Source organism: Terrapene carolina, unplaced genomic scaffold (assembly GCF_002925995.2).
Source record: "Terrapene carolina triunguis isolate 2854851 unplaced genomic scaffold, T_m_triunguis-2.0 Scaffold96, whole genome shotgun sequence".
NCBI lineage: Eukaryota > Metazoa > Chordata > Testudines > Emydidae > Terrapene > Terrapene triunguis.
This window is the reverse complement of record NW_020664447.1, coordinates 41,962,118-41,987,785: the sequence shown is the minus strand read 5'-3', so window position 1 is coordinate 41,987,785 and position 25,668 is coordinate 41,962,118. Positions and strand designations below refer to the sequence as shown.

General features: G+C 41.6%; 2 protein-coding genes across 3 annotated transcripts in view; one reads left to right on the top strand and one right to left on the bottom strand.

The window, feature by feature from the left end:
* Positions 1-7,955, bottom strand: part of OIP5 (Opa interacting protein 5) — a 10,270-nt gene extending 2,315 nt beyond the window's left edge. The window contains exons 1-4 of the mRNA XM_024201757.2: positions 7,646-7,955; positions 5,829-5,895; positions 4,270-4,392; positions 3,156-3,237 (exon numbers count right to left, since the gene is read on the bottom strand). Of these exons, the coding sequence (XP_024057525.2) occupies positions 3,156-3,237; positions 4,270-4,392; positions 5,829-5,895; positions 7,646-7,952 (579 nt within the window). The 5' untranslated portion in view covers positions 7,953-7,955. The remainder of the gene's footprint in view (positions 1-3,155; positions 3,238-4,269; positions 4,393-5,828; positions 5,896-7,645) is intronic.
* A 437-nt stretch (positions 7,956-8,392) lies between these two features.
* The window catches only part of NUSAP1 (nucleolar and spindle associated protein 1), a 36,147-nt gene continuing 18,871 nt past the window's right edge, over positions 8,393-25,668 (top strand). The window contains exons 1-8 of one of the 2 annotated variants that reach the window (XM_026651566.1): positions 8,393-8,550; positions 15,041-15,106; positions 16,782-16,973; positions 20,352-20,547; positions 23,204-23,287; positions 24,108-24,220; positions 25,015-25,080; positions 25,309-25,496. In XM_026651566.1, the coding sequence (XP_026507351.1) occupies positions 8,458-8,550; positions 15,041-15,106; positions 16,782-16,973; positions 20,352-20,547; positions 23,204-23,287; positions 24,108-24,220; positions 25,015-25,080; positions 25,309-25,496 (998 nt within the window). In that variant the 5' untranslated portion in view covers positions 8,393-8,457. Of the gene's footprint in view, positions 8,551-15,040; positions 15,107-16,781; positions 16,974-20,351; positions 20,548-23,188; positions 23,288-24,107; positions 24,221-25,014; positions 25,081-25,308; positions 25,497-25,668 lie in introns of both variants that reach the window. The other variant, XM_026651565.1, reaches the window with a different exon arrangement.

Here is a 25,668-nt window from a genome sequence, read left to right as displayed (position 1 = left end):
CCTTCTGCCATTAGAGATTTTGAATTCTCTTGGGTCTCCTTCAAGAATTTATTGAGAAAGTTGGAAAGCTGATCCCAAATCAAAGAATCATATTTTGAGTAGCATCTGGTAATTTACTATTCTCATCTGGAGGCTCAACAAGTAGACTTTTCTGCCAGAGATCTAGTTTTTTGGGGTCCGTCTCTTGAGGGGTAGATTTCAGCTGGCCTTGATGTTTAGATTTACTTGAAATGCCTATACTATCAGATTGCCTAAAGTAGGATGCTGATAATATTCAAATCCCATGGCTGATAACTGGTATCCTCCTATCAGTTTTCTTGGAGGTAAGTGGAACTGAGGCATGTGTATGCCAAATTATCTTGGCTGTTTCAAGCAGTCCAGCACTTTTTTTAACCCATCTCCTTGAAGATGAAGTTTGCAGGATATCATGGTATCTCATTCATCTCATCAGGTCTTGGAAGACTTTTAGCTCATCCAGTGAGGCAACAGATAGAGAATTAACTGCTTAATCTGGAGGAGCACAAGGATACAGCATAAGGTGATTGTTCAGGAGCGTGGTTGTCTCCATTATATTCTTCCTCAACTTTCATGAATTGTGGCTAGGACAGGTACTTATGCAGGTTGGAGTTGTTTCTTTGGTGATAGAGCTCTGGCATTGTAGACTGCGAAGGATCCTGACTTCCTAGAATATGGTTTCCCAGCTGAACGGGACAAGTATGGCCAGACCTGGTAAAGAGCAGTGGGACGGATGGCACATGGGTGGATACCAATGGAGTGCTCCCTCCCCAATGACTTCCTGTCACCCTTCAGAAATTAATCCCTAGACTCCCAGCCCAATTCCCACTGTGCTACTCACAAGGGGTGGAAGGGGATGCTCAGGGGAGGAGGCCTGGTGTATTACATTGAGTAAGACAAAAAGGAGTGAACCTTTGGGTGAGAAGTTGGGGATTTGGTGATCACCTTTTCAAGTCTCTCAATAAGAGGTGACTCCACAGCACCAAGAGACCTTGTTTTAGGCCCAGCACTGAAGTTGTACTGAAGAGGCCAGTACTGCATATAGGGCACTTGGTGCTGACAGGTCCTTATGCTGAAAAGGAACCATCAGTCCGATTTCAATATGGAGGTTCTGAAGCAGGACTCTGATTTCAAGCTCTTAATAGAAGTAGTCTTAGGAAATGATCTCTGTCTCCTGCTTGGAAAGGGGGTGGTACCTGCCCTGATCCCAGGAGCGGCTCTCCTTGAAGCCCCTTTTTGGAAGTAGATGTGAATGTGGTGGACGAACAGAACTTAAAAGGTGGCCCAGGAGCTCAGAGTGGTGTCTTGGCTCACTGGGCCTCTGGAGACCTGTGACTGACCTAATTGGTGAAGTTATGCCAGGGGTCTGCCGATCCAGTGAGGCTTACATCAGCTTTTCCAGGAGGAAGAGCTTAAGCCTTGCCTCCCTCGCCTGCTGAAGCACATTTAGAAAAGGAGTGGAATACAGAGCAGCACTCCGAGACGTATCCCCCTGCTAGGCAAATTAGACACCTAGAATATCCATTAATAATGGGCATTGCTGCATCACAAGAGGGACACGTTTTGAACCCTGGTGATTTGATGTCAGGCATTTTAAGGTATTGTATGGGGGTATTTTTTTTTTTAAATAAAACCAGTGGGTAAAAGTAACCTACAGAATAAGTAGTAACTATTGAAATGCTAAAGCCGCATAGGATGTAGACACTAAAGGGGTTCTGTCTTGCAGCCACAGGTGGTAAGAAGGAACTGAGTGATGGTTGAGGCTTCTCCACCCTTTATGTCCCCAACTACAGAGGGCAATAAGACATCCAGGATATAGGTGCAGTCATAAAGGATTATTTTTAAAAGCAGTGTCTGATCTCGCACAAGTGAACACCCCCAACGGAATCTGTGTGGACAGTTATTTGAAGGAGAACCTGAGATACCATCAGGTTACCACTGTAAACAGAGTCCTGCACATGTCATTATTTTATGAATGGCAAACATTCCATAAAGAGCTCAATCCTATGATCATTCTAGCAACATCCCATGTAAGCAAACCTTTCAAAAACATTGTTTGCACTTCTGATCAAATGCTACCATTATTTGAGCAAAACATTGATTGATTTCAATGGCATTTTTGCTTGAACGAGGGCTGCAACAATTGACTCTTTAAAGTGTTTAGTGACCATGAAAAACAGAATGCTCCCTATTCAGGTCACAGAGGGTACATCTACACAGCAACTAGACACCTGCGTCTGGCGCGGGCCAACCAACTCTGGCTCATGGGGCTCAGGCTGTGAGGCTGTTTCGCTGCTGTGTAGACTTCCAGGCTCAGGCTGCAGCCTGAGCTCTGGGACCCTCACACCTCGCATGGTCCTAGAGCTCAGACTCCAGCCAAGCCTGGAAGTCTACACAGCAATGAAACAGCCCTGCAGCCCAAACCCAAGTCGACTGGCCCAGGCCAGCTGCAGGGGTATATAGTTGCTGTGTAGATGTACCCAGAAAGGCCTGAATATGACTTGCAGGAGGAGAGAAGTCTTCAGAAAACGTATCAGGCCAAATTTCATATTCAGACCAGAAAACAAAGACAAAAACAAAAGTAGAAGTGGATTACAACTTAGGAGGAATAAATGTTGAAGAAAAAGGGATATTCAAACTAACATAGGCCTAAAATATAGGTACTGTAAAAGCAGTTACAGGATTTAAATAGAAGAGTCCCCATGAAACTGAAAGACAGTAGAACCAAATTTTAGAGTAGCAGCATTCTTCTACATTTAGCACAGCCCAAACGTTGCAATATATGAGAACATAGAAGTCAATTAGATAAGACTGTGACTAATTGTTGTCCATCCTAAGTTTGATGCAGAAGGTAAATGTCAGTGGTGAAGAATAAATTGAAGAAAAATTAATTTCAATAACCGGATGTTGACACAGACAACTATAGGTTAAATTAAACCTGCTTGTGTTCCTTTAATCCCCTTTAAAGATAAATTGCTGTCCTGTGCCAGAAAAACATGCACATCCATTTGTTCATGGGATTATTAAGCATGACTGTTTTAATAGTTTAGTGTATTTGCGGTGGTGCTGAAAACTTAATTTGTATGAAATTTGCATTTCACCCCTGTTTTAACACACACAAAATCTCAAAGAAACTTTACTTTTTCCAGATGTTCCTTTAGGCTCAAAGCAGGAAAGTTCATCTCAGAGGCCTCTATCATGGCTTTAGTTTTTAAGAGATAACTGAAAAACAAAAGTCAAAAAAGAGAGAATAGTAATAAAAACCAGAGAAACATTCATTGTATAAAAAGGTAGTTTATGCAGAAACTAATGCAGGTGCCAACCTGTGACCAAAAATAGTCAATGTAATCATTAATTAATATTAAAATAGAATAATAAAGTTTTCATTTTCCTCAATTGTTTACTCTCTTTCACCAACTACAATTTATAGCTGCCACAGATAGACCCTCGGTCTAAAAAGATCACTTTTGCTTGACAACCAGCCTGCTATTATAACAATTAGTAAGTTTGACTCAATTCTAGTTAAGTGATATACAATTGTGATATATTTCTGTATTGTGAGGAACAAAACTTAGTGTTTATGACTAAGCTAGCTAGAAATAGTCTTCAAGCAATACAGATGTATTAGCTGAGATGTATTAATTTGGAAAGTTGCACTCTCTCTACTTCTATTACCCTTGCAATAGAAAGCAAGGGCGAAATAATTTCTCCAAGTTAAGAATTTACATAGATGCTGCAGGTGGAGAGTGCACAACAGTGGCTACATTCTAATGGTGGTATAAGACAGAGTAATATAATGTACATTAATCAATACATTATAAAAAACTTAGCCAGTGTCATTCTAAACAAAAGGATTGTAATGATACTGGAATATTTGTAGAAGACAAGTTTAATGTGCCTTCTTATAAGCTTCTCAGCACTACATTAAAAAAAAAATGTAGAGTAGACTGGTAGCTGAGGATTTTGCTATTTATGGACAAAGTAAGGACTTCCACAGGAAAGAATTCACACAGCTTTTGATTGATCTGCATTTACTACCAGAAAGAGAAACTATGAACAAGCAGTTCAGGATTTGCTTTGATATTATCAGTTCTCACTGGCAGCAGAAAATATCCCCAACCTGCATTTGCCATTCTGGTTTTATACAAATCAAAATATTATTCCTTATATTGGTATTCTTCCCTTCCCACGAAGAGCTCTGCTCTGGACCTAATTTCTAACTTGTCATTCTCTGTCATATTGGTGTGTACTAACCAGAGGATGTTGTCCTTGAAAAGACAAAAGAGGCCTCGCAGATGAACCAGGGCAGCGAAGGCAGAATAGAGGCTGAAGCCCACCATTAATCCACATGAATGACAGTACAATGCATAGTAAGCACTGAAAAGAGAGAGAAAAGATTTCAGTAGAGCAGAGGTTTCCAAACTGTAGTCCAAACACTGCTTACTGGTGCCATCAGGACATAACAATAAATGTAGTATTACTTCTCCATATAAGCAAGCACTATAATAGGAGTCCCATAACCTCTGTGACAAAGTAGTGAGGTAGGTTGTCCACAAGATAGTCTTTGTATTAAAGGCAGTTACCCACTCAAAAGTTTGGAAAACCCCAGAAGCTGAGGTTAAAATCTGAAAACTGAAATCTAACTTAAAAGGTCAGTTCAGGATACCCCGCTGCTACTGAAACACATCTATGAATTTTAAAGAGAAAATAATTTCAGACAGACTTAAAAATTAAAACAAAAAAATATAGAGAGATGCACAGAGGAAACTGAGGTATGTGAACCCATAACATCATCAACTCATTAGCTATACAACCATTAAGTTTTCCTTTTTGTCCTGTCCCTCCTACCCCACTACAGTAGAAAAGCGAAAAATGGCCACAAGAGTGGTTTGGGATACACAAATACACTACGTAACTTAACAGGTAAGAATTACAAGCTGTGCAAGATGCCTATGAAAAATTCACTTCCCCATGGGGAGCAGAAAGTAAGTGCCATCACCTTCCGCAGAATACAAACGTGCCTTTAAAAAAAGTTTCTAACCCTTATAATTGTGACAAACCTTCCAAATATGAATCAAGCACAATACAGATACAGGGCTGCCTCCTCAAATTTGCAGACAGCTCAAGCAGCTGCAGCTACTCAACTTTGAAAGTAGCAACCCCTGATTCAAACTCAGTTTCTTATTTTCTTCTGTGAAGTCTAATAAAAACACTGTAAACCATGCTTGACAAAGATACTCTCCTCTAGCCACTTCCCTTTCTGCAGAGTTTTGATTAACTCAAATTATTTCCCTCCCATTAGATTCATAATAGGTAAAGAAAAAGCATTATCTATCTAGGTGAATCAGCTTCTACTGATTGTTTAATTCATTACCAACAAAACTTGTTCACGTTCACTATTAAAGAATATAAAAAGACTTTCCATCTTAACAGGTATATAAACTGTTATTTTTGGATAGAGGTTGCTTCCTTTTTTGATTTACTCAAATGTCTCTTCCCCCCCCCCCCATCTCAAGGGTAAATAGGGCAAAAACTTAGCCTATATTCACACCCCCAAATAAAACTATCCATTTACAAAGGCTTTCTCAGTTGAAAAAGCAGTGGACAGGTCCAAAACCAAACTAGATTATTTGTCAATTCTATGAGACACCTCTAAGAGGGAGCTGGAGGGATTTTAGAAACTTATTTTCTTCTGGCACAGACACATTTCTAAAATTCAGAAGCAACACATTAATGCCTTTCTGCTCTGCTTCATGACCATCTCAAATTGAGAACTAATACCAAAAGCAAAAAGCAACATCTGAGGTACCTACCATCCTAGAAGGGGTCCTTCAATACCGACCATTAAAGAATCGTCCAAAACAACATCATTTGTGACTTCTGAGAAGATAAACCCATAGATGGTGAATGATCAGTGGCGTATGACTAATATTTTTATTTGTCCCCAACACTAAGGTTCTGAACTTTCTATCTTTAGGCTTAGAAGGATTCATTTGTTCTATATTTATTTTAATGGAAAAACACATTTCAATCCTAGTAGCTTTTTTTAACGTTTGTGTTGACTTAATTGTTTGCATTCATAGAAAATTAAAATCCTCCAATGCTGTTATTCACACTATGCGACTGAATCCCAGATTCAAATATATTTTGTAATATTTAATGTGTGTAAGCATAATAGAATACTGACTTTTTGCTGGAGCCAGCCACTAGCACAAAAACGGGTCTATTTAAAGACTCATGCAATTCCACTTTACTCTAGTGCAGTGGTTCCCAAACTTTAACAATCTGTGAACCCCTTTCACTAAAATGTTGTGTCTCGCGAACCCCCTCTTAAAAATGAATATTTCCAGGAATTTTCTCCGTTACCTGAGTTTAAATTATAAAAGCAGTGATCTTGGAAATATAATTTGTTTTTATGACATGCTTATTACACACTATTTATTATTAATTATTATTTATCATTACAGCATTTTTACTACATTATGAAAACGGCAACACTCTTCTAAGATCTCACTTTCGTAGCTTGTATCACTTTGAATAAGCCTGTTATAAGACAAGGCTCCTATGTTTCATCAAGGAGTATCAGATGTGAAACAGCATGAAGGTATTTAAGAAGCCAACTCAGAGTTCCTCCTACACAAGCATTCAGGTCTTGAGCAGTCCAGGCAAACAACGCACGTTACAACAAAGCTTAAACTTGTTCTTCATAATAATTTTAAAAACAATACTAGCTGCCTATTTAATTTTAAAAACAGCAAAAAATATCCACCTCCCTTTCCATTTCTTATAAGGAGTCTTGAAGTTTAAATCTCCTCAGTGTGATAGATATGCTTGCTTTGATCTGCTTAGCTCTTGGAAGTCCAGGGGCTCCAGGCTGCTGGCCCCATGCTGCCCCGGGTTTCTAGGGACAGCTCTGTCCACCATTAGGGAATTTTTTCCCGAGAACCCCCTGTAACATTTCGCAAACCCCCAGGGGTTCATGAACCCCAGTTTGGGAACCACTGCTCTAGTGGGACTATCCTGTAATGGAGCACTAGGAAAAGGGAAAGGACAGCTCGCAGCTGGCAGACAGTGGGGCAGATCTCAGTGGGAATGAAAGTAACAGTCGCTGGGCAGTGGCAATGTGCGGGGAAGGAAGCAGCTTTACAGCCACATGTCCCGACTGAGTTTACAGGACTGTTGTTTCACTTGCAAACTGAGTAGAGCTGAGAGTTACTGTTTTAATGTCACTTCAGAGCAGAACCGAAACTGAAGACACGTTTTATGAAGTCTCCCAACATTTCGTGCTTTCCGAGCACGCATTAGGGCCATTTGGTGGCCCACAGAAAACAAGGCGCTGCAAGACCCGCTCACTCGGGCAGGGATAACCCACTGGTTACGCTGCTCTCCACGGAGGGGATGCTAGGCCCGCAGTTAGGTCACTGAGGACCACAACCGCAGCAGCCGCATCCTTCTCCGCAGACTCACGTCAGCGCCCGTGCCAGGTAGCGCTGCCCTGCCCAGCCCACGGGGCTGACCAGGGGCTCCCACAGGCAACCAGGCCAAGGGAGCGCTCGTGAATCCAGGCCCAGGCTCCGTCCAGTCGCAGCCCCGCTGCCCAGGCACAGAGTCTGGCGCTCCGGGGACTCACTGAAGCAGACGAGGACCTGCAGGCAACGGTCCTCCTGGGCGCAGAGATGCAGCGAGTCGCCCAGCACCACACGGCAGCCCCTGCAGTGGAAGAGGGCGCACTCCTCCAGCCGGAGCCCTCGGCGCAGCAGCGTGCCGCCACCCGGGCTGCTCGGCTCCCGCTGGGGCTCCGCGCCACGCGGCATGCCCGCGTCCTCCTGCGGTGGGCGGCCCCAGCTCCGCAGAACAGGGCCCGGCCGCTCGAAGGTGATGACGCCGTCAACCTGAGGCTCCTGGAACAACTGCTGGATACATCTCCGCACGGCCATCTTCTTCTCTCGCAGTGCCTGACCTCCCGCTCCCGCCCGGATTCGAATCCAACGCCCGCCCCCTTGCTATTCCAATTGGAGTACTGTCTATAAGTCTGCGCTCCGATTGGACGGAATACAAGCAATCACTTCACCGGGTGCTCGCAATTGGGAAATAATTTCCTCCGGCCATTGGATGATGGAGGATACCAATCATTCTCCTTCCCAATCAGATAGCGATAATTTGGGCTAGGGCGGGGCTTTAATTGGATAGACTGTTTACATGTGCCTATCGTGTTTAAACAAAACAAATCCCATTCCCCAGGATGCCATTGGCTGTCGGTGTGTCTCACGGCCCATCTGCTGGTAGGTTGTTCAGCCAATGACAGGGCGCGAAGGGTGAATTCGAACGGTGGGGGGTGGGACGAAGTAGTTAGGCGTCAGTTGAGCGCGAGATTCGAAGCACGGGCACGGCGGTTACCGCGGGCCGCGCTCACAGACCGGTCGCTGCCATAGTCCTGCTGCCATGGAGCCGCCCTCGCTGCCGCAGCTGGAGTCGCTCAAATACAGCGAGCTACAGCAGGTGGCCAAGGCCGCCGGCCTCCGGGCCAACCTGAAGGTGAGGAGGTGGCGTCCCGGCCGGGGAGAGTCCCTCAGCCGCTGGGAAGGGAGATGGGGGAGAATGGCACAGGGGATCCGGGCAGCCGGCTTCGGGACCGGGCCAGGGTCTGCTCCCTGAGCGGGGGCTGATACTGCTGAGCAAAGGTGTGAGCGGACCTGGGTTAAGGGTAGCGGAGCGGGCGCGGCTGACGCCTGGGGCCCTGTCCTGGCAGCGCTCCAGTTCTCTGTGCGGCAGCAGCGAGCGCGGTGGAGAGCCGTGGGGACGCAGGGTGCACGGGTCACCGCTATGTGTGGAGGCGACCAACTTACAGTCTGATCCCTATCAAACGTGGGTTTTCAGGGCGCAGAGGTGGGACCACAGCCCCTAAGCTTCCATGTGAACTTCTAGGACATGCGAATGGCCATGCTGGGTTAGACCAACAGACCACCTAGCCGAATAGCCTGTCTTCTGACCGTGGCTAATGCCAGGTGCTTCAGAGGGAATGAGCCGAACAGGCAATTCTCAAGTGATCTTCCCCTGGCTGGGCCAACTAGGCAGAGGCTAAGGACAACCAGTGCATGGGGTTGTCTCCCTGCCCATCTTGGCTAATAACCATTGATGGACCTATCCTCCATGAATTTATCTAATTTTTTAACCCAGTTATACTTTTGGCCTTCACAACATCCCCTGCTGCAAGTTCCACAGGTTGACTGCTTTGTGTGAAGTAGTACTTCCTTATATTACTGTTAAATGTGGTGCCTGTAAAAGTGGTGCCTGTTAATTTAATCGGCAGACCACTGGTTCTTACGTTATGTGAATGGATAAATAACACTTTGTCGAAGGAAAACGCAGTCCTCACTCTTAGGTTGTTTGTAACATGTCAGAGACAGTTTATTCTCAAGCAATTGCAAGGGGGAGAGTGCGCATGGACAGGGATTCCCCCTTCCTAGGCAGGTCTCCGCCAGATAAACAATTAGGGCAAGCATTTATACCTTTTGTTACATACAATAACGATCCACAACCGCGTCTGGTTTATACATATTCCTTCCTGATATCTTACTTTTATCTACTAGTTCTTGCTATAGTCTGCGTTCCAGTCTTATCTAACACAAGGTCAAAACAGCATCTCTTACAGTTTTTCCCACTCGCTCAGGCCCTACCTTGAAGTCTTGTGTTATTAGAGTTAGAGTTAGCCTGACTCTTGCTCTATTCTGATTTGAAAACTCAGATGTCTACATCCAAATTCCCTTTATCCACTTCCACAATTTCCTTATTTGATTTCTCCATCCCATTCATAAACCTCTATCATAGCCTTCCTTAGTCATCTCTTTTCCAAGCTGAAAAGTCTTTTAAATCTCCCCTCATATGGAAGGCGTTCCACATCCTTAATCATTTTTGTTGTCCTTTTCTGTACCTTTTCCATTTCTAATATGTGGTGTTTTGTTTTTTTTTTTTTTTTGAGATGGGACAACCAGAACTGCCCACAGTATTCAAGGTATGGGCATACCATGGATTTATACAGTGGCATGATATTTACTTATTGCCTATCCATTTCCTAATGGTTCCTAACATTCTGTTAGTTTTTTTGACTGCTGCTGCACATTGATTAGATGGTTTTCAGGGAACTATCCACAATAACTCCAAGAGCTCTTTCTTGAGCGGTAACAGTTAATTTAAATTTGTTAGTCTCTAAGGTGCCACAAGTACTCCTGTTCTTTTTGCGGATACAGACTAACACGGCTGCTACTCTGAAACCAGTTAATTTAGACCCCATCATTTTGTATATTTAGTTGGGATTATATTTTCCAATATGAATTGCTTTGCAATTATCAACATTGAATTTCATATGACGTTTTGTTGCCCAGTCACCCAGTTTTATTAGAGCCCTTTGTAACTCTTCGCCATCTGCTTTGGACTAAGCTCCCTTGAGTAATTTTTTATCATCTGCAAACTTTGCCACCTCCCTATTTACCCCTTTTTCCAGATCATTCATGAATATGTTGAACAGCACTGGTCCCAGTACAGATCCTTGGGAGACACCACTATTTACTTCTCTCCATTCAGAAAACTGACCATTTATTCCTCTCTTTTTTTCCTGTCTTTTAACCAGTCACTGATCCATGAGAGGAGTGTCCATCTTATTCCCTGATTGCTTAGTTTGCTTAAGAGCCTTTGGTGTGGGACCTTGTCAAAGGCTTTCTAAAAGGCCAAGTACACTATATCCATTGGATTCTCTTTGTCCGCATGTTTGTTGACTCCCCTCAAAGAATTCTGTGCTCTGCTATTTCTGATTCCTCCCACCCCCTACATGTCAGTAACTTGCAACACAAGGCCAGATGCTTTCTGGCTATAAAGAAGGTGCTGTCAAAGGCACAAAGGGATAGCTCAGTGGTTTGAGCATTGGCCTGCTAAACCCAGGATTATGAGTTCAATCCTTGAGGGGGCCATTTGGGGATTTAGTTGGGGATTGGTCCTGCTTTGAGCAGGGGGTTGGACTAGATGACCTCGGTCCCTGATATCCTATGATGAATCTGGAGGGAAGCGTTTCTTCTCACCTGTCTGCTGTCATGTGATAGATAACATCAGGCACATGCAGGGTGTGTTGGTTTTTTGCCTTTGATAGTGACCCGTGGTGGTGGTAAGCTTATCCAGAAAGCACACATTGTCATCACTAGCTGACTTCCATGGAAAACATCACTGGAGGAACTACCGTGCACAGAACTTGGCAGCTATCGGGGGGCAGCTCAAAACTGTAGACTAGGGGAAGCATCAGTGTACCTAGGGCTTAGAGACACAAGGAGAGGGGATGTGGACCATCATGGTTACAGGGCTAGCTGCATCTCTGTCCCCTTTTTTGGCCTCTCTGAGTGCATTGTCTTAGCTTAGATATCAGGTCTTTACGTATCCAATTTCACAATTCTTCTACTTTTAAGAGGGACCTAGGCTATGATACCCCACATATCCACCATGTATTATCCTGCTGGTTCAATTGAATTCAGACATCTGCTGCCTTCCTTTCAGGAGTCTGTGATCAGTGGCATATAGTGACCTAAACACCCTTCTTAAAGCAAAAGTAGTATTTACTACTAGGAACAAAGCATTAGAGGAAAAGAGGATTCTGAAACAGTTTACACGCATATCTATCTTACCTAGAGTCCAGTCCAGTCACTGCCCCTGTCTTGTGGTCCGGATCCTCTATCACCTCATCCTCAGAGCTGTGACCACATGGTCCCTCTGCCCAGTTCCTGAAACCCTGAAATCCCCCATAGCTTAAACAAAGCCTCTCCCAGAACTCCACCCAAAAGAGTGAGCTTTCTAGTTTTCTTCTTCAAGGGGCCACATTGTAAGTGGAGAATATAGCACAGAGATGCTTTGCACAGAATTATACCACATTATTGCTTGTTACCTAAGCACATGAGGAATGCACAGAACTATACACAAGCAAACTCTACATGCATTTCACTGCCTCCATTTCCTTACTACTCCAGGGTATTCTGAGGGCTGGGGTCAGAGGCCATTGGGCCCATCTGGAGTCTTTCTTTCTGCTCCAGTGCATAGCTTGATATACATTGACACAGGAGCTCTCTATGATAGAACAATTGTAAAGCTACCAGGAGTCTTAACGGAGTTAAAAACACCTGAGGATTCAGCAGTTGGGTCCCTTCGCAGCAACCTGGTGAGTCGCCAGCAGGGAGAGCCCAATCAGATCTGTGACAATAACCCATCCCCAAAGTTAAATATAATATACATCAGTTCTTAAATTGTAATCCATGGAGGCTGCGTTGTTCTCATGATGCTGACTTGCCTTGTTTTCATTTATTAAATTGCATTAAAAGAAATAAAATTAATACTTTCCTAATATTACTTTCCTATGCAGTAAGTGCTGTAGGTGCCTCACGGATATTACAGTGACTGCACATGAGAGAGGAAATGATCCATGAGACCATTTCTGTATCAAAATGTGTATTTGTACAGTAATCACACTTGAGAATCCTTGCAGTATTTCATTTTGCAACTATTATTTTAGACAAAAAAAAAAGTGGGAGAAGGTATTGAGGAAGGGAATACTTGGTAAGAATGCCACTCAGGAAGACACTGGAGTAAACTGCCTTTTGTGACCAAAAAGAGGCCAGAAGCTTGCTTCAGTTTTTCATGGCAACAAACCAAGCAAGTTTCACTCTTGACTATTTATTTACATTAAATTGTTGTATCAGGCTTGTACATAAAATTGTCCTGTTCTAAAATCACTGAATTATTGCTGTTTTGTGGTGGTTTGAGAGAGCATGTCTGTACAAGATTTTAAACAACAGGTACTTTAATTTCCTGTTCCCAGAAACTTAGTGTTTAGCCAGTTCTTGTTTTTATCTCTGGGCTGAGCACATCTTCAAGCTAACTTCTTTGCAGTATTATCTGATGCAAACTTAAAAAAAGTTGCCTTATCTGTAAGGTTTAACACAATGGAAAAACCACAGCATTTTTGCCTGTCAAGATAGGGCCTAAGATTACCAAGTGGGTTGTGTGGAAGAAGTGTAAGTGTTTAAAATGTAACTGGCAGTGCATTTCAACAGCCTTAATTTTATCAATTTTTTACATTCTGAGAAACTTGCCCTGACTTCTGGCACCTTTGCTAGAATGAATGGCTTCACAACTACTTTAAACATGGTGTTGGACTGAAAATAGTCACTCCTTTCAAAAATCCCTCAAAAACTTTTCCAAAGCTTTCCCTTTACTTTGGAATCTCCTAAAAACTTCAAACTCAGTTTAATATCTTGGAAAACTTCTATCAATCACTTGATTGTCTCATTATACAACCAATAAGGAATAGAGAATAAGCTGTTCCTATAATGTGTTTGGAACTAATGTTGTTTTTTAAAATGCTAAACCAGCTGTGTATTTAGAGCAAAAAAGAAGTCATGCCAAATCAAAGTTGAATTTGACCCTTTCATCTCCAACTGGGATGAGCACTCTTGACTTTGGAAAAAAAAAATTGGTATATGTATAAAATCTGCAAGGGCTTTTAAAAGGCTATAGGATATACTATGCATGGCTATTGTTTTCAAGTTGCTTATAGTTTTCTTTGAGCCATAATGTCTTCAAATTTGTGTTGGGCTGAGACTTCACCTGCCAAGTTGCCTAAAATAAAATTAAATAATTTGGGTTAGGGTTAATTAAACTAATTTTCAGAGGTTATAACAAATGAAATAAAATTATTATGGAAGTACTAATGTTCTCATTTACAGTACTGCAAAAGTGGTACATTGCCATGTTTTTCAGATTTAGAACTATATAAATCAATGGTTAATCCTTAACATTCATTCAATAAGAACTTTTACATAAGGGAGGAGATAAACTTTGGTATTATGCTGATTTTTCCTATTTAGGTCATTGGAAAATTGCCATTAAGCAGCTTAAAAATTCCATTATGCAATTTTTTTGTATTGAGTGTTTTCCCTATTGGCATTATTTACTTAGGAAAGTATGATCTGCATGTGAGCATGGCTCAAAGTAAGTGATGCTGTTGCAGAAATTAGATACAAGTTTTAATTGGATTGTGTTTAACTAGATGAGTCAAAATACCTTGTCCTAAAACTACTGGCTTCTCTGGAAAACGGATGGATTGTAAGATCTCTGGTCAGGAAAATCTACATCTCCGCTCCAATGAAGCAAGTGAGCTATTCAGCAAAGTACTTAAGCACATCTTAAGTCCCATTGATTTTAATGAGACTCAAGTACCTTCTTAAAATTAGGCTATGTCTACATTACACGCCACTGGCAACAGCATGTAGTGTACATGTAGCTACATGCTACAGTGCAAAGCCGTCTGCGTCCTCATTGCAGTGCATAGCTACATGTGCCAGTGAAATGCCCTGGCAGAGGGGAGACAGCAAGAAAAAGCTTCAGCAACTCCTTGCCACTAGAACCTTTCAATGCAGTAAGGAAAAGTTCTGGCAGGGGGAAGGAAGCAGGAAAAGACTGTCTTTCCCTGCTGCCTCCCTCCTGCCAGAGCCTTTTATAGTTTCCATAGTGTTTTCCTGTGGCAAGGAAGAGCTGTAACAGTGGGGAGCTGGCAGAGGTTTCCCCACCGCACCCCTGCTGTGGGACTCTTTTCCGGCAGAGGGAAAAGGCTCCAGCAGCAGGACACTACACTGATAAAAACAGCAGTGTAGATGGGGAGGCACAGCTTGGGCCAGCAGAGAGTGTGTAGGGCTAGTACTGCAGACAGACCCACCTCCCCCCAGACATTTCTTTTACTTTACTTGCCTAAGCCATGCCTCACCAGCTACACTGCTTATTTATACTTGTGCTGGGGGGCTGGGCAGGTAGGTACTCTACATGTTGCCAAAAGACATACCCTTAAACATGTGTTTTGCTGAATAGAAATGGACTTATGCAGATGCTTAAGTGCTTTGCTGAACTGGTTGGTATACAGGGTTGGCTTATGCAACATTTTGTGTAATGGACTAGTGTCTTCTTTGGGTCACATTGTATACTCTTGACTCCTCTGCAGGCAGACAAATTGCTGAAAGCTCTGAAGCAGCACTTTCATGAGCCAAAACAAGAAAATGGAAGTAAGGTAAGAATAGATGTCTGCTGACTTCTTATAATCTTATGAAAGACAATATGCAGAACCATTCTTTCTAAGAAAGTTGCTCCTGTTTTGATAATTGCAGTGCATTTCATTTAATGAAAAGTGCTTCTCACGTAGTGCACATGGTAATATAAATTGAAATTTTTACTTAAAATCAGTGCCTCATGCTTAATGTGTTCACCTACTGCTGGAAATTGACATTTTTGGTATTTAGTTTAGAAATGGTTCCATATATGACTAGGCCAGTGTCCATCCTAGTAATGGAATTGACAAAACAATTTGGAGTTAAAACTTAACTTGTGCTCCAGTACCTACACAGACTTATCTTTAGTGTGAACTAAAATGTGGTCAAATGGAAACTGATATGCTAATGTTCAAATTTGCTCTGATCCGTTCAGCTCCAGACATTAGCAATGGGAAATGTACAAAATTCTCCATTGTGTCCTTTGAGAGAAGATCATCTTCAGGAGCTGAACCAAGCCTAATGACAACCTAGATCTCAATATTTTAAATACTAGCTGTGAAGGTTTGAACCCACCACCAGGGAACATCTGTGCTGCTTCTGCAAATAATGCTTTCCCAGGATAGCCTACAAACAGGGAATGCCATGCCAGATCAGTAGTCCATCAAATCTGCTATCCTCTCTGATAGTGCTCAATACTTGATGCTTCAGAGGAAGGTATAAGAAACCCGATAAAGACAATTATTATATGGAATAAACCAGCTTGTATGGGAAGCCTTTTGCTAAACCTAGGCAGTTGGGGTGGGAGGGAGTGTCCCTTCCTTTTTTTGTTTGTTTATCCTATCTACCTTTTATATTCTCTAACTGGAGGTTCTCACCTCTATGAATGTCTAATCCTAGTTTGTCTAGCCATTTTGTGCCTACTGCACTTACAAGTTACTCCTCAGTATGCTATAACCAAAGGACATCCCAGAGAAAAAGTTTTTTTTTTTTTTTTTTTTTTATTTTATTGTTACGCTGTATGTATTTAAAAAAAAAACACAACAAAAACAACCTTCCTCTTTTATTTAAATGTGTTGCCTTTCAGTTTCATTGAATGTCCCCTTGTTTTTATGTTATGAAACAAGATAATTCAGAAGCTTTTTTTCTCTGTCATTATATATTGCATATACTTTTATTGTGGCCCTTTTTGTGAACCCATTAAGAACTGATATGATCCTTGCCAGATTCACTCTTCTTCTGCTGACTGTGATGTATGCAGTAGCTAGGGATCAGAGTAGCCCTGTAGGAGGAGCACAGATGACATGATCTTTTGCAGGATTTTAAAAAGATCTATGAGATCTTAAAAACTTGGAGAGCCCCAGGATTCTCCCAGTCAGGTGTCAAATGCGAAATGCTGCATGTGTTAAATACCTTGACGGAATGCTATGCATACAATAAAAACAAATGAGAGGATTTCAGGTAGAAGGCTAACAAACTGCCCTCAAAAAACTAACTTCAGTATTTGAGGAAAAAGCTGACATCAGCACACTGATTGTGATGCCAGTGAACAGTGAGAATGCCAACAGAGTGTTTGTGAACAGTGGGTGTGACATATCTGTGTTCCATTGATAACTTGTGAAGCTTTCTCGTTAGTGCATCTGACATGAATATGCACATGTTAGGATATTAGACAATGGTCCCATTTCTCTTGTACAGGACTTTGGAAGGAGCGCATCCTCCTCCTCAGACACAGAGCAACTCAGCAGTCCAGAGCAGGTCAAACCTATTCCAGTGTCCTTTGTCACAAAAAGGCGTGGGAAAGGGAGGAAGGTAGCAACTGGAAAGATGGCCTCCAAGGAGGAAATTAATACTAATGAAGAAGATATGGCACTTCCTGTTGAGAAAGAGGTAATTCAAGTTTTTCAGGTTTTATTTCTTTATTAAGAGAAACACAAGTTAAATAGAACCTTTGGTCTATTCTGCCACCACTTGGCAGGAAATGCCTGCCTTTCAATAGGCAAACCCAGTAATGTTAAGGAGTACTTGTAGCACGTTAGAGACTAACAAATTTATTTGAGCATAAGCTTTCGTGAGCTACAGCCCACTTCATCGGATGCATAGAACGGAACATGTAGTAAGGAGAGATATATACACATACAGAGAACATGAAAAGGTGGGATTTGTTAGTATCTAAGGTGCCACAAGTACTCCTGTTCTTTTTGCGGATACAGACTAACACGGCTGCTACTCTGAAACCAGTAATGTTATTGTCTTTGTATTTTGGTACCCTACTTTTCTGAAACTTGTGTCAACTGCTAGCTGCGATCAACTATTCCTGTTGTTGATAAAGAATAAGCTTAAACTTCAGATCACCTGTAAGCTGCATGGGTCTTTCCCAGAGTCATAATTTGACTTTAGGTGCTCAAATACCACAGTGGGTGCAGTTTAAGAACCTCATTAGAGATTAAGTCCCAGGACACTATAATCATGTTTCACTCTGTTTTCAGGCTAAATGCACTCAACTCTTGAAGGCTTTTTCTTAATAGACATTCTGATCACCAGATGAGTCTAGTAGCCATCTTTCCATTTTTTTTCAAGCATTGAAATATCCTCTTCCTTTCTGTACTCTATATGACACCATGTTCTAAGTATGGCTTTTCGATTGCTTTGTAGAATAAAGCCACAATTTCTCTATATATAATCATAAACAAGACAGAATTACACTTTGTGCTTGACTTGCCTTTGAAGGCATTCTTTTAGTTAGTAATGGAATAGCGCAAACTCTTCAATTTTCCCATATACTTAAAACTTGCTGAAACTCTTAAATTTGAAGAAACGTTTTTTAGACTTTTTTTCTTGTTCTTCATAACTGCAGGTTTCTTCAGCAGAGGTTGACGAAGCGTGTTCTTTAGAGAATTCTGAATATGAACTGCCCTCTTTTAAAATGGCCACCACCTTTCCTCCCCATTGTCCCTAATGGGATTAAAACCAAGCTGCCCTCAAAGATGGTCCCCCTCTTGTCAGTTTTTAAAATTATGTATAACTTTTGAAATGTCATTGTTGAGGAAACAACCAATTTTCTGCTTGTATTTGTGCAGTCTGAAGCAGAGCTGTACACAGTATTCCAGGTGCAGTTGCACCAAGGCTGCAGAGACATCACTATTTCTTAACTTGGTCCTGCAGCTGTTGAATTTCTCCTCCTCCTCCCTTACTCTGGCAGAATGACGACTAATGACAATCAAGAATTTTCCTTCTCATCTGTTATTTTTGTTAAAATATTTTCCTTCATGTTTGTGCTCTTCAGATAAATAAGAGTTTCTGTGTTCTCCTCTCCCACATCTGTGTATTGCAACATTCTTGGGTATTCCAACAAAAGGGTGGAACTCTATGCTGTACCTGATACATCCAGCGCAGCACTGGTGCCAAGCATGTTCATCATCCAGCCAATCAACTTGCATTAAATTCCGTGCTTCTACGATACTCTTTATCTCTGCTGGCTAGCTTGATGAAAAGGGAGTTCTAGCAAGAACTTTGCTTGCCCTACCTTGTTTATAAGCAGTCCATCTAATTAAAATAACATGGTAAAAATCTTTTCCTAGTGTTCCTGGAACATTATGAAATTGCTGAGATGACTAGGTGATCTCACTCTTTATCCTAAACATAAAGAGCGTGGGTCAGTTTGGAAAAATAGAGTAAAGGATGTTTTCAGTTTAAGTCACGCCGCTTTCTGAAATGTTAACTAGTATATAAAAGCAACACCTAAGATGACCAGAACTGAAAGAAAAACTTTCTTCAGTTGGTTTGCTTTTGCATTTAACAGCATTTGGTGTATGGAATGTTTCACTTTCCCTTGTATACACAGTAGGTCTCCCTTTGTGTAGGACTTTCTCTCTAGGTTGGAATGTGAGACTTTTTGTTTTAAAACAAAAAAAGTGGGGGGAGAAAAGGAGTGCAGAAGGAGTTTGTTTGTTTGAAAGGTGCCAAACGGATATAGCATATTAGGCCAGGTCTAAACTAAAAGCTTTTGCCGGTATAGCTGGGACAGATGTGAGACCTTGGAAACATGAAAGACTGTTACGTGGAGATGTCAGACGCTATGCACATATGGAATAGTGATTGACCATTGTATCAATAAGTGGTGTATGTAGCTTTGTGTTTCTGACTCACGGGATGGGTTTGCAGTGGAATCTAGAATTAGCGAGGGGTGGAAGTTTAATGCAAATTTCCAGTGCTGACTATGCAGATACCCAGCCCTTGAAAGCTTCTCCCCATAGGAGAAGTAGAATTAACTGGTTTTACCTGGTTTAGGAGGCCCTGAGAGACAAAGGCCAAAAAAATATATAAAGAGTCAGCCTGATCTGATTCATGGAGAGAGTCACTCTGGAACAGAGAACTGACAAACTTATGGACTTACCAGGATCTCATGCAGATGATAGGTCATATCTGGTAAGCTTAGGATGCATATAGATTGATTGTTGAATTTTTTTTCTCTGTACAGGTCTGTCTCATCTTACGCTGGGGTTACGTTCCGCGGTCAGCGCGTAAAGCGAAAACCGTGTATAGTCAAAATTACATTGAGTGTAATGGCGGGCGGAATCGCCCGCGCTACAGGAACAGTACTTAAATTGTTATTCTCTTTTTTTTTTTTTTTTTTGCTGACCGCGTAAAGCTGAATTTGCACGTTAAATGCGTGTAAGATGCGACAGACCTGTAATGCTTTTGACTTAAATAAATGTACTGTACTTTGCAAAAGCTGGTTGATCACTGACTCTCATTGTTCCTGAGAGAGCAGAACTGCAAGTGTTAAACTAAAGTCAGAGCTGCTGGGGCAAGCACAGTGAATTGCAAAGGGACTGTATCCCTAAAACTCTGATCTGGAGGGAGAAGAACATGGAGGTTCCCAGCCTGACACTTAAGGGGATGCTCTCGAGGGGACCACAAAAGGGGCATATGTGCAGTTAAACCCAGAACTGTGACAATAGCAATGTCCGTGGGTTTTTTTTGTTTTGTTTATAGGGGGTGAGAGATTGCAACACATATACCAGCAAAACTCCTGGTGTAGATGCAGGTATAGTGGCAACAAAGTGACTGTCGGTAGGCTTATTTTGCTTGCCAAATATAAGCTATCCGAAAAATCGCTTCTTTGCTGGTCTAAACTGCATCTACACTACTAGGGTTTGATGGTATAGCTATACCGGCAAACCTTTTCTATTGTAGAACTTGTCCTAAAGAACAGGCAGAACATCCTTGAAAAAAAGGCCTAACCTAAACATCTTTGAACTCCAGAATTATTCAGAAATGACAGAAAAAGTACCCCGGGATGGAGACAGCAAGACGCCAAAGACAAGGACAAAGACAAGCAAAAGACGCCAAACCGAGGAACCTGTAGCTAAGAACAAAGCTCCTGTGAACCCAGCGATGCATCCCATGCAGAGCCAGCAAAGGGAGAAGATGGTTTCTGCTAAACGAAATGGAGCTGAAAGTAAGGGGAAACTGCAAGTAGTTCTTAGTTTCGTTACTTACAATACTTCGAACAGGAATTTTGATTTATATACTATGTCCGTAAAAATATTGTGGAATGTCCTGGTGGTCTAATAGCCCAGATCGTTGTCCCATGACAGATTGTTTGTTTGAGGAATACCTTTCACTTAAAGGTGATATGTGAAGAATCTTTTAAAATTGGACTTGTGCACTTGTTTTCTTTATGAATTTTAAAGAAGGCTTGAAAGTTGGAAGAGGGTGAGGGTTCTGCTTGGGTTTTTTCCTTGGGACTGTCAAGTCTGGTCTTCCATAGTTTTGGTGAAGAACTTCTTGGGGGTCTGAACATGCCCTTACTTAAATAAACTAGTGTATGAAATCTTTAGCAAAGGTCCATTTCCCAAACATTATTTCTTGGAGAACTAGTAAAATAACCTTCATAAGTTTAAAGCGAGTGAAAGGTGAGCAATTGAGAATGGAAGGGATTTTGGGTCAGGCTGTTCAAAACCTTTTTTGTTAACTATTTAAATCCAGTCACCATAGCCTTTCAGGGTAGACAAGACCTGCATTTCTTATGTGAAAAGCAAGCTGAATATTAAAAAAACCTTTCAGGCCTTCTTTATATATTGTTTAGAAGAAGAAGACGAAGATGGGGTGCACAATCCCAACTATTTTCCTTTGCAGGTCACCTTTAAATTCAGTGCCTCTTGGATTATCATAAATGTGGTACTCTCTTCCTGAGGAAAGAGGTGGGGAAGAGTACTTCATGTGTTGTACTTCATTGGCCTCTGCTTGCAGATGACTCAACTTTCCCAGATGTGTAGTTAGTATAAATTTATACTCGGGCTAGGAAAAAAACATTATTGTTGGGCAGCTTAGACAGCAAAAAAACATGTCCAGGCAAGTGAAACTTCATCATTCCCTGCCTGCTGTGTTTGATGTGATACTGAAAATCAGAACTGGTATCTTCCTCACTTGTGTGTGTGGCCGTGGCCGTGAGCAGGTTTCAGGGGATCTGCCAAAATAAACCACAGAGCAGGACTGGCGTTAGACTCGCTGGGGCCTAGGACAGAAAGCCAAAGCCCGAGCCCCATCGCCCAGGTTTGAAGCCAAAGCCTGAGCAACTTAGCTTTACGAGGCCGCCTATGATGTCGGGCCCTGAGCCATTGCCCTGCTTGCTACCCCCCTAATGCCAGCCCTGGCTTTTAATCTACTGGATATGGAGAAAAACAGTTGTGGCACAGGTGGGCCACGGAATTTTTATAGCATGCTGTGGGGAAGGGCTCAGAAAGAAAAAGGTTGAGAACCCAAGCACTAAGCCATATACAACCCCATGCTCTGCTCCAGGAAGATGGCACAATAGGTATGTACAGTCCCTGAGTTGCAGCATGGGCATAACTGCTGTTCAGTAGAGTATGCAAGAAAACTGTTATGGGAAGCCAACTTTAATGTTTCGCCCCAAGTTAGATACACCATTCAACACACCCAGTTGAGTTTTTCAAGCAACACACAATATATAAGAGCCTTCTGTTTGACCCAACAAGTTGAGCTTTCAGATTGAGAAACAACTGTAGTATCCCTCTTACATCATGATCATAGTTCTTGTTTGAGTTTACACTTGCTGCCTTCTGTCTGAGCAATGGTTCCTTCTAGTGACACAACAAGTGTTCTGTTACAAGCCTACAGAGAAACTTACACACATGGGTTAAAAGAAATCACTAATTTTCCCACCCCTTGGTCCCATTGTAGTTTGGTTTTTTTCCCCCAATATCATGGAGCTATTCTATACTGATTTCAACACAGACCTGAAATAAGGAATAATTGAGCACTCGCTTTCTGTGTACAAATGCTATCATACTCTAATTGAACGTCTTTTTAAAAAATACAGCTGTTTGTGAATTGTATTAAAATGAAGAAAGAAGAGTAACTGAACTCAACAGAAATAGCGGTGTAGACATGATACAAAAGAAGCTGAATTCAAACCATAAAAATTAGGAAAAGATTCAAGACTTATTGGCTAAATCTTTAGTCACTGTGTGGTTCTGCTCTCAAGTCTCTAAGTAAAAATGTCACCCCCTGTTTAAACAGATAAGCTCCCAGATGTGCATTCAGGTATCTCTGCTTACAATAGTCATGGAAGCTTTTATTATTACTAGTATTAGTGCTGCAGAGCCAACACCGCTAAGAGAAAGTGAGTTGGGTTCTGTTCCTTTAAGCATAATCAACACAATACTACTAATTCTAATGGAGTACTACTCATACAGGGCCAATCCAATTACACTTTGTGCAGGCAATTGGGTTGCCACCCAGAGCAGAACTTGGCCTGCAGAACCTTTACTGATGGTGATGCATGAGAAGGAAATAACCTGCCTTGACTTTCCGATACCATATTGAACTTGCAGTTGGCAAAGTCATCCTATTACTTGAGTACCCCTTTGATGTGGAGGCCTTTTGAGAGACTATAAACATGGAACTCCACAATTCCATTTTTACTTCTCGTACTAGAGCCCAATTTAAGGGAGTGAGTACTTCTTTGGCATACAAGCTTCCAGAGTTTCATGAAGCAAAAGAATAGCTTGAGTTTTAGTAGCATTAAGCTAACCTTCCAGTAGTTTTAACAGACTTGTTTGATTTGATTGTACCAGATGACACTCTTCCAGCCCATCCTCCAGCTGGGAAGATCCCTCGATATGTAGACCGTCTGTCTAAAACTGGAAAAACAGGAGTGAAACCCATTACGCCAAGTAAGTTATTTACTATCTCTGAAAATAGGCTTATTGTCCATGTATGAAAGGAGACTTGCTTGTTACTGCCTAAATGAATCCAATCTCATTCTTTTTTTCAATATGGGGCTCGAAATCTCATAGGGCTTGCTTGGGGGAAAACATCTTGCTCTTTTATAAAGCAATTGTCATGGCTCTGAAGTGTTCCAGTGTGGTGTATATCTGCCTGTGTTTCTCCAAAGAGCTGGTTGTGTGTTGGTAGTAGATAAATTTGCTTAGTTTTAAAATCAGTTTGTCAAGTGCTTTGGAACCCTTCGGGGTGAAAAGCATTGTAAGGGTTTTTTTAACAGACAGGAATGCTAAATTATGTTACTATCTTTTTTCTTTGAACTAATGATCTGCCCTAAAATGGATGACCAGTAACTGAAGTAATAATGACTTGCCATTTGTTTAGGACTAGTCAAGGCAGAGATAGGCGACCACTTCCACTTGTTTTTAATCACTTCGACCAATGGTCTCAACCTATTTACCATTGTTGGCCACATATGAAGCGCTTCTGTTATGTGGACCAAATCTACACTAAAATATATATCTATATACTGCCTGTATGGCCCTGAGGATGTCACATGGGCCGCACCTGTGTGCTGATGGGGCCGCAGTTTGAGAACCACTGACTTAGACTCACAGGATACAGTCAGGAAAAATAGTGCACTTAGATTTTTTTTTTCTCCTATCCCCTAGTGACAATTATTCCAGGTTTGCACCATCCTCTGATCATTTAAACTTGCCTATAAATGACCAATCTTGACAATTTCTCTTTCATATTTTTGGAATTTTGAAGATTTCAAGAAGCTGCATGAGGCTCACTTCGAGAAAATGGAGTCTATTGATGCCTACATTGAGAGAAAAAATAAACTGATTGAAAACTTCAGCAATTCTATCAATGAGGTTAAGGTAAGAATCATTAGAGGATCATATCCCTCATCCCTACATTCTTCTAAAATCTAGAGAGGGTTCTTTATTGCATTATCTCCGCACAGTCCCTCAGTATGAGTCATGCATTTACCCATGTGGCTAAAGAACCATTTTTGAGGAGTAGTTTACTAGTAGGGGGCCCATGCAATTTCAACGATCCTAACATCCCATAGACTGCAAGGATATAAGTTTATCCTGAGTACTTTGACTGTCCTTTCTGCCTGCCACAGAACTAACCTTTCTCTGACTCTATCGTGGTAGCATAAATACTTTATAAGTAGTTCCTTTAAAAAAAAAAAAAAAAAGAGTAGACTCCTAATTACATTGGTGGGGTTGTTTGGCTTTTTTGTCTACCTTCTTAATTGTCTCTGAGTTGCCATGGAACTTGAGAATCTTAAAAAGTGGGATTGAAATGGTGGACTTGACCTGTTAATGCCCATCCAAAGTGGAAAACTTAAGTGCTTTTTATATACCTTCTTAGGGAAAGACATTCGACTCACCTTCAAAAAACATGGCATGTAAATGGTTTTTGAAGGCCCTTGATCTCTCTCAAATTCTGTATTCTAAACTTGAACGTGTGGGAATTCTAAAATAATGGCATTTCCAGATGTGACAAATGTGTGCACATGCCAAGATTTACAGCAATGTACACCAATGAATATGGTCAAAACAAGAACATTGAAACTTATTCTGAATGTTACGTTTCTTATCTTGCTGATAGATACCAAGTGTATGGATGAGTATTTAAGACCCCATACATTTTATTTTTGCAGATGTTGGCTAAAAAAGCTAACCACCCAAAGGCATGTGAGAAAGGAACTCCACACAGCAATTCTAAGGTGAGGGTTCTTCCTCCCCGCCCGCCCCTCCCGCCCAGATAATCTTTTCTGTCTAGTTACGAGGGAGATCTTGTATTTTTTGAAATATTATTCTTTAAAGCAGACTGATCTGTGCACTTGTGATTAAATGTATTATGTTCTGTAGCTCCAGCACAATCCAGGCAGCAGTGCCTATCCGAATGCTAAACTCTTGTAGAATGTGCTAAATGCCCACTTCTGTGTTTCTAGAAACGCTCCGGCGGCAGAGTGTTTTTATTCAGCCCACATCCCCAAAGAGGAAGGTTCTCTACCAGTTGTACTCCAGGCAACCTGCGGCGCTCCCCACGCATCTCTGTAGGCACCGGAAATCTGAGTATTTTATCTCAGAAATCTTTATTCAATCCCTCCATTCTCTCAACAACCAAAATGAATGTCAGGTAAAAAGGACTCACCAGAAACATCAGTCAAGTATTTGGTATAATATATAAACAACACAGTGAATTAAATCATGAAATTTAAAAATTGAATTTGAAAATTAAATTGCAATAAAAACATTGTGTGATTGTTGCATTAGTTGTTGATAGCAATTCCATATTCATGACAAGGAAT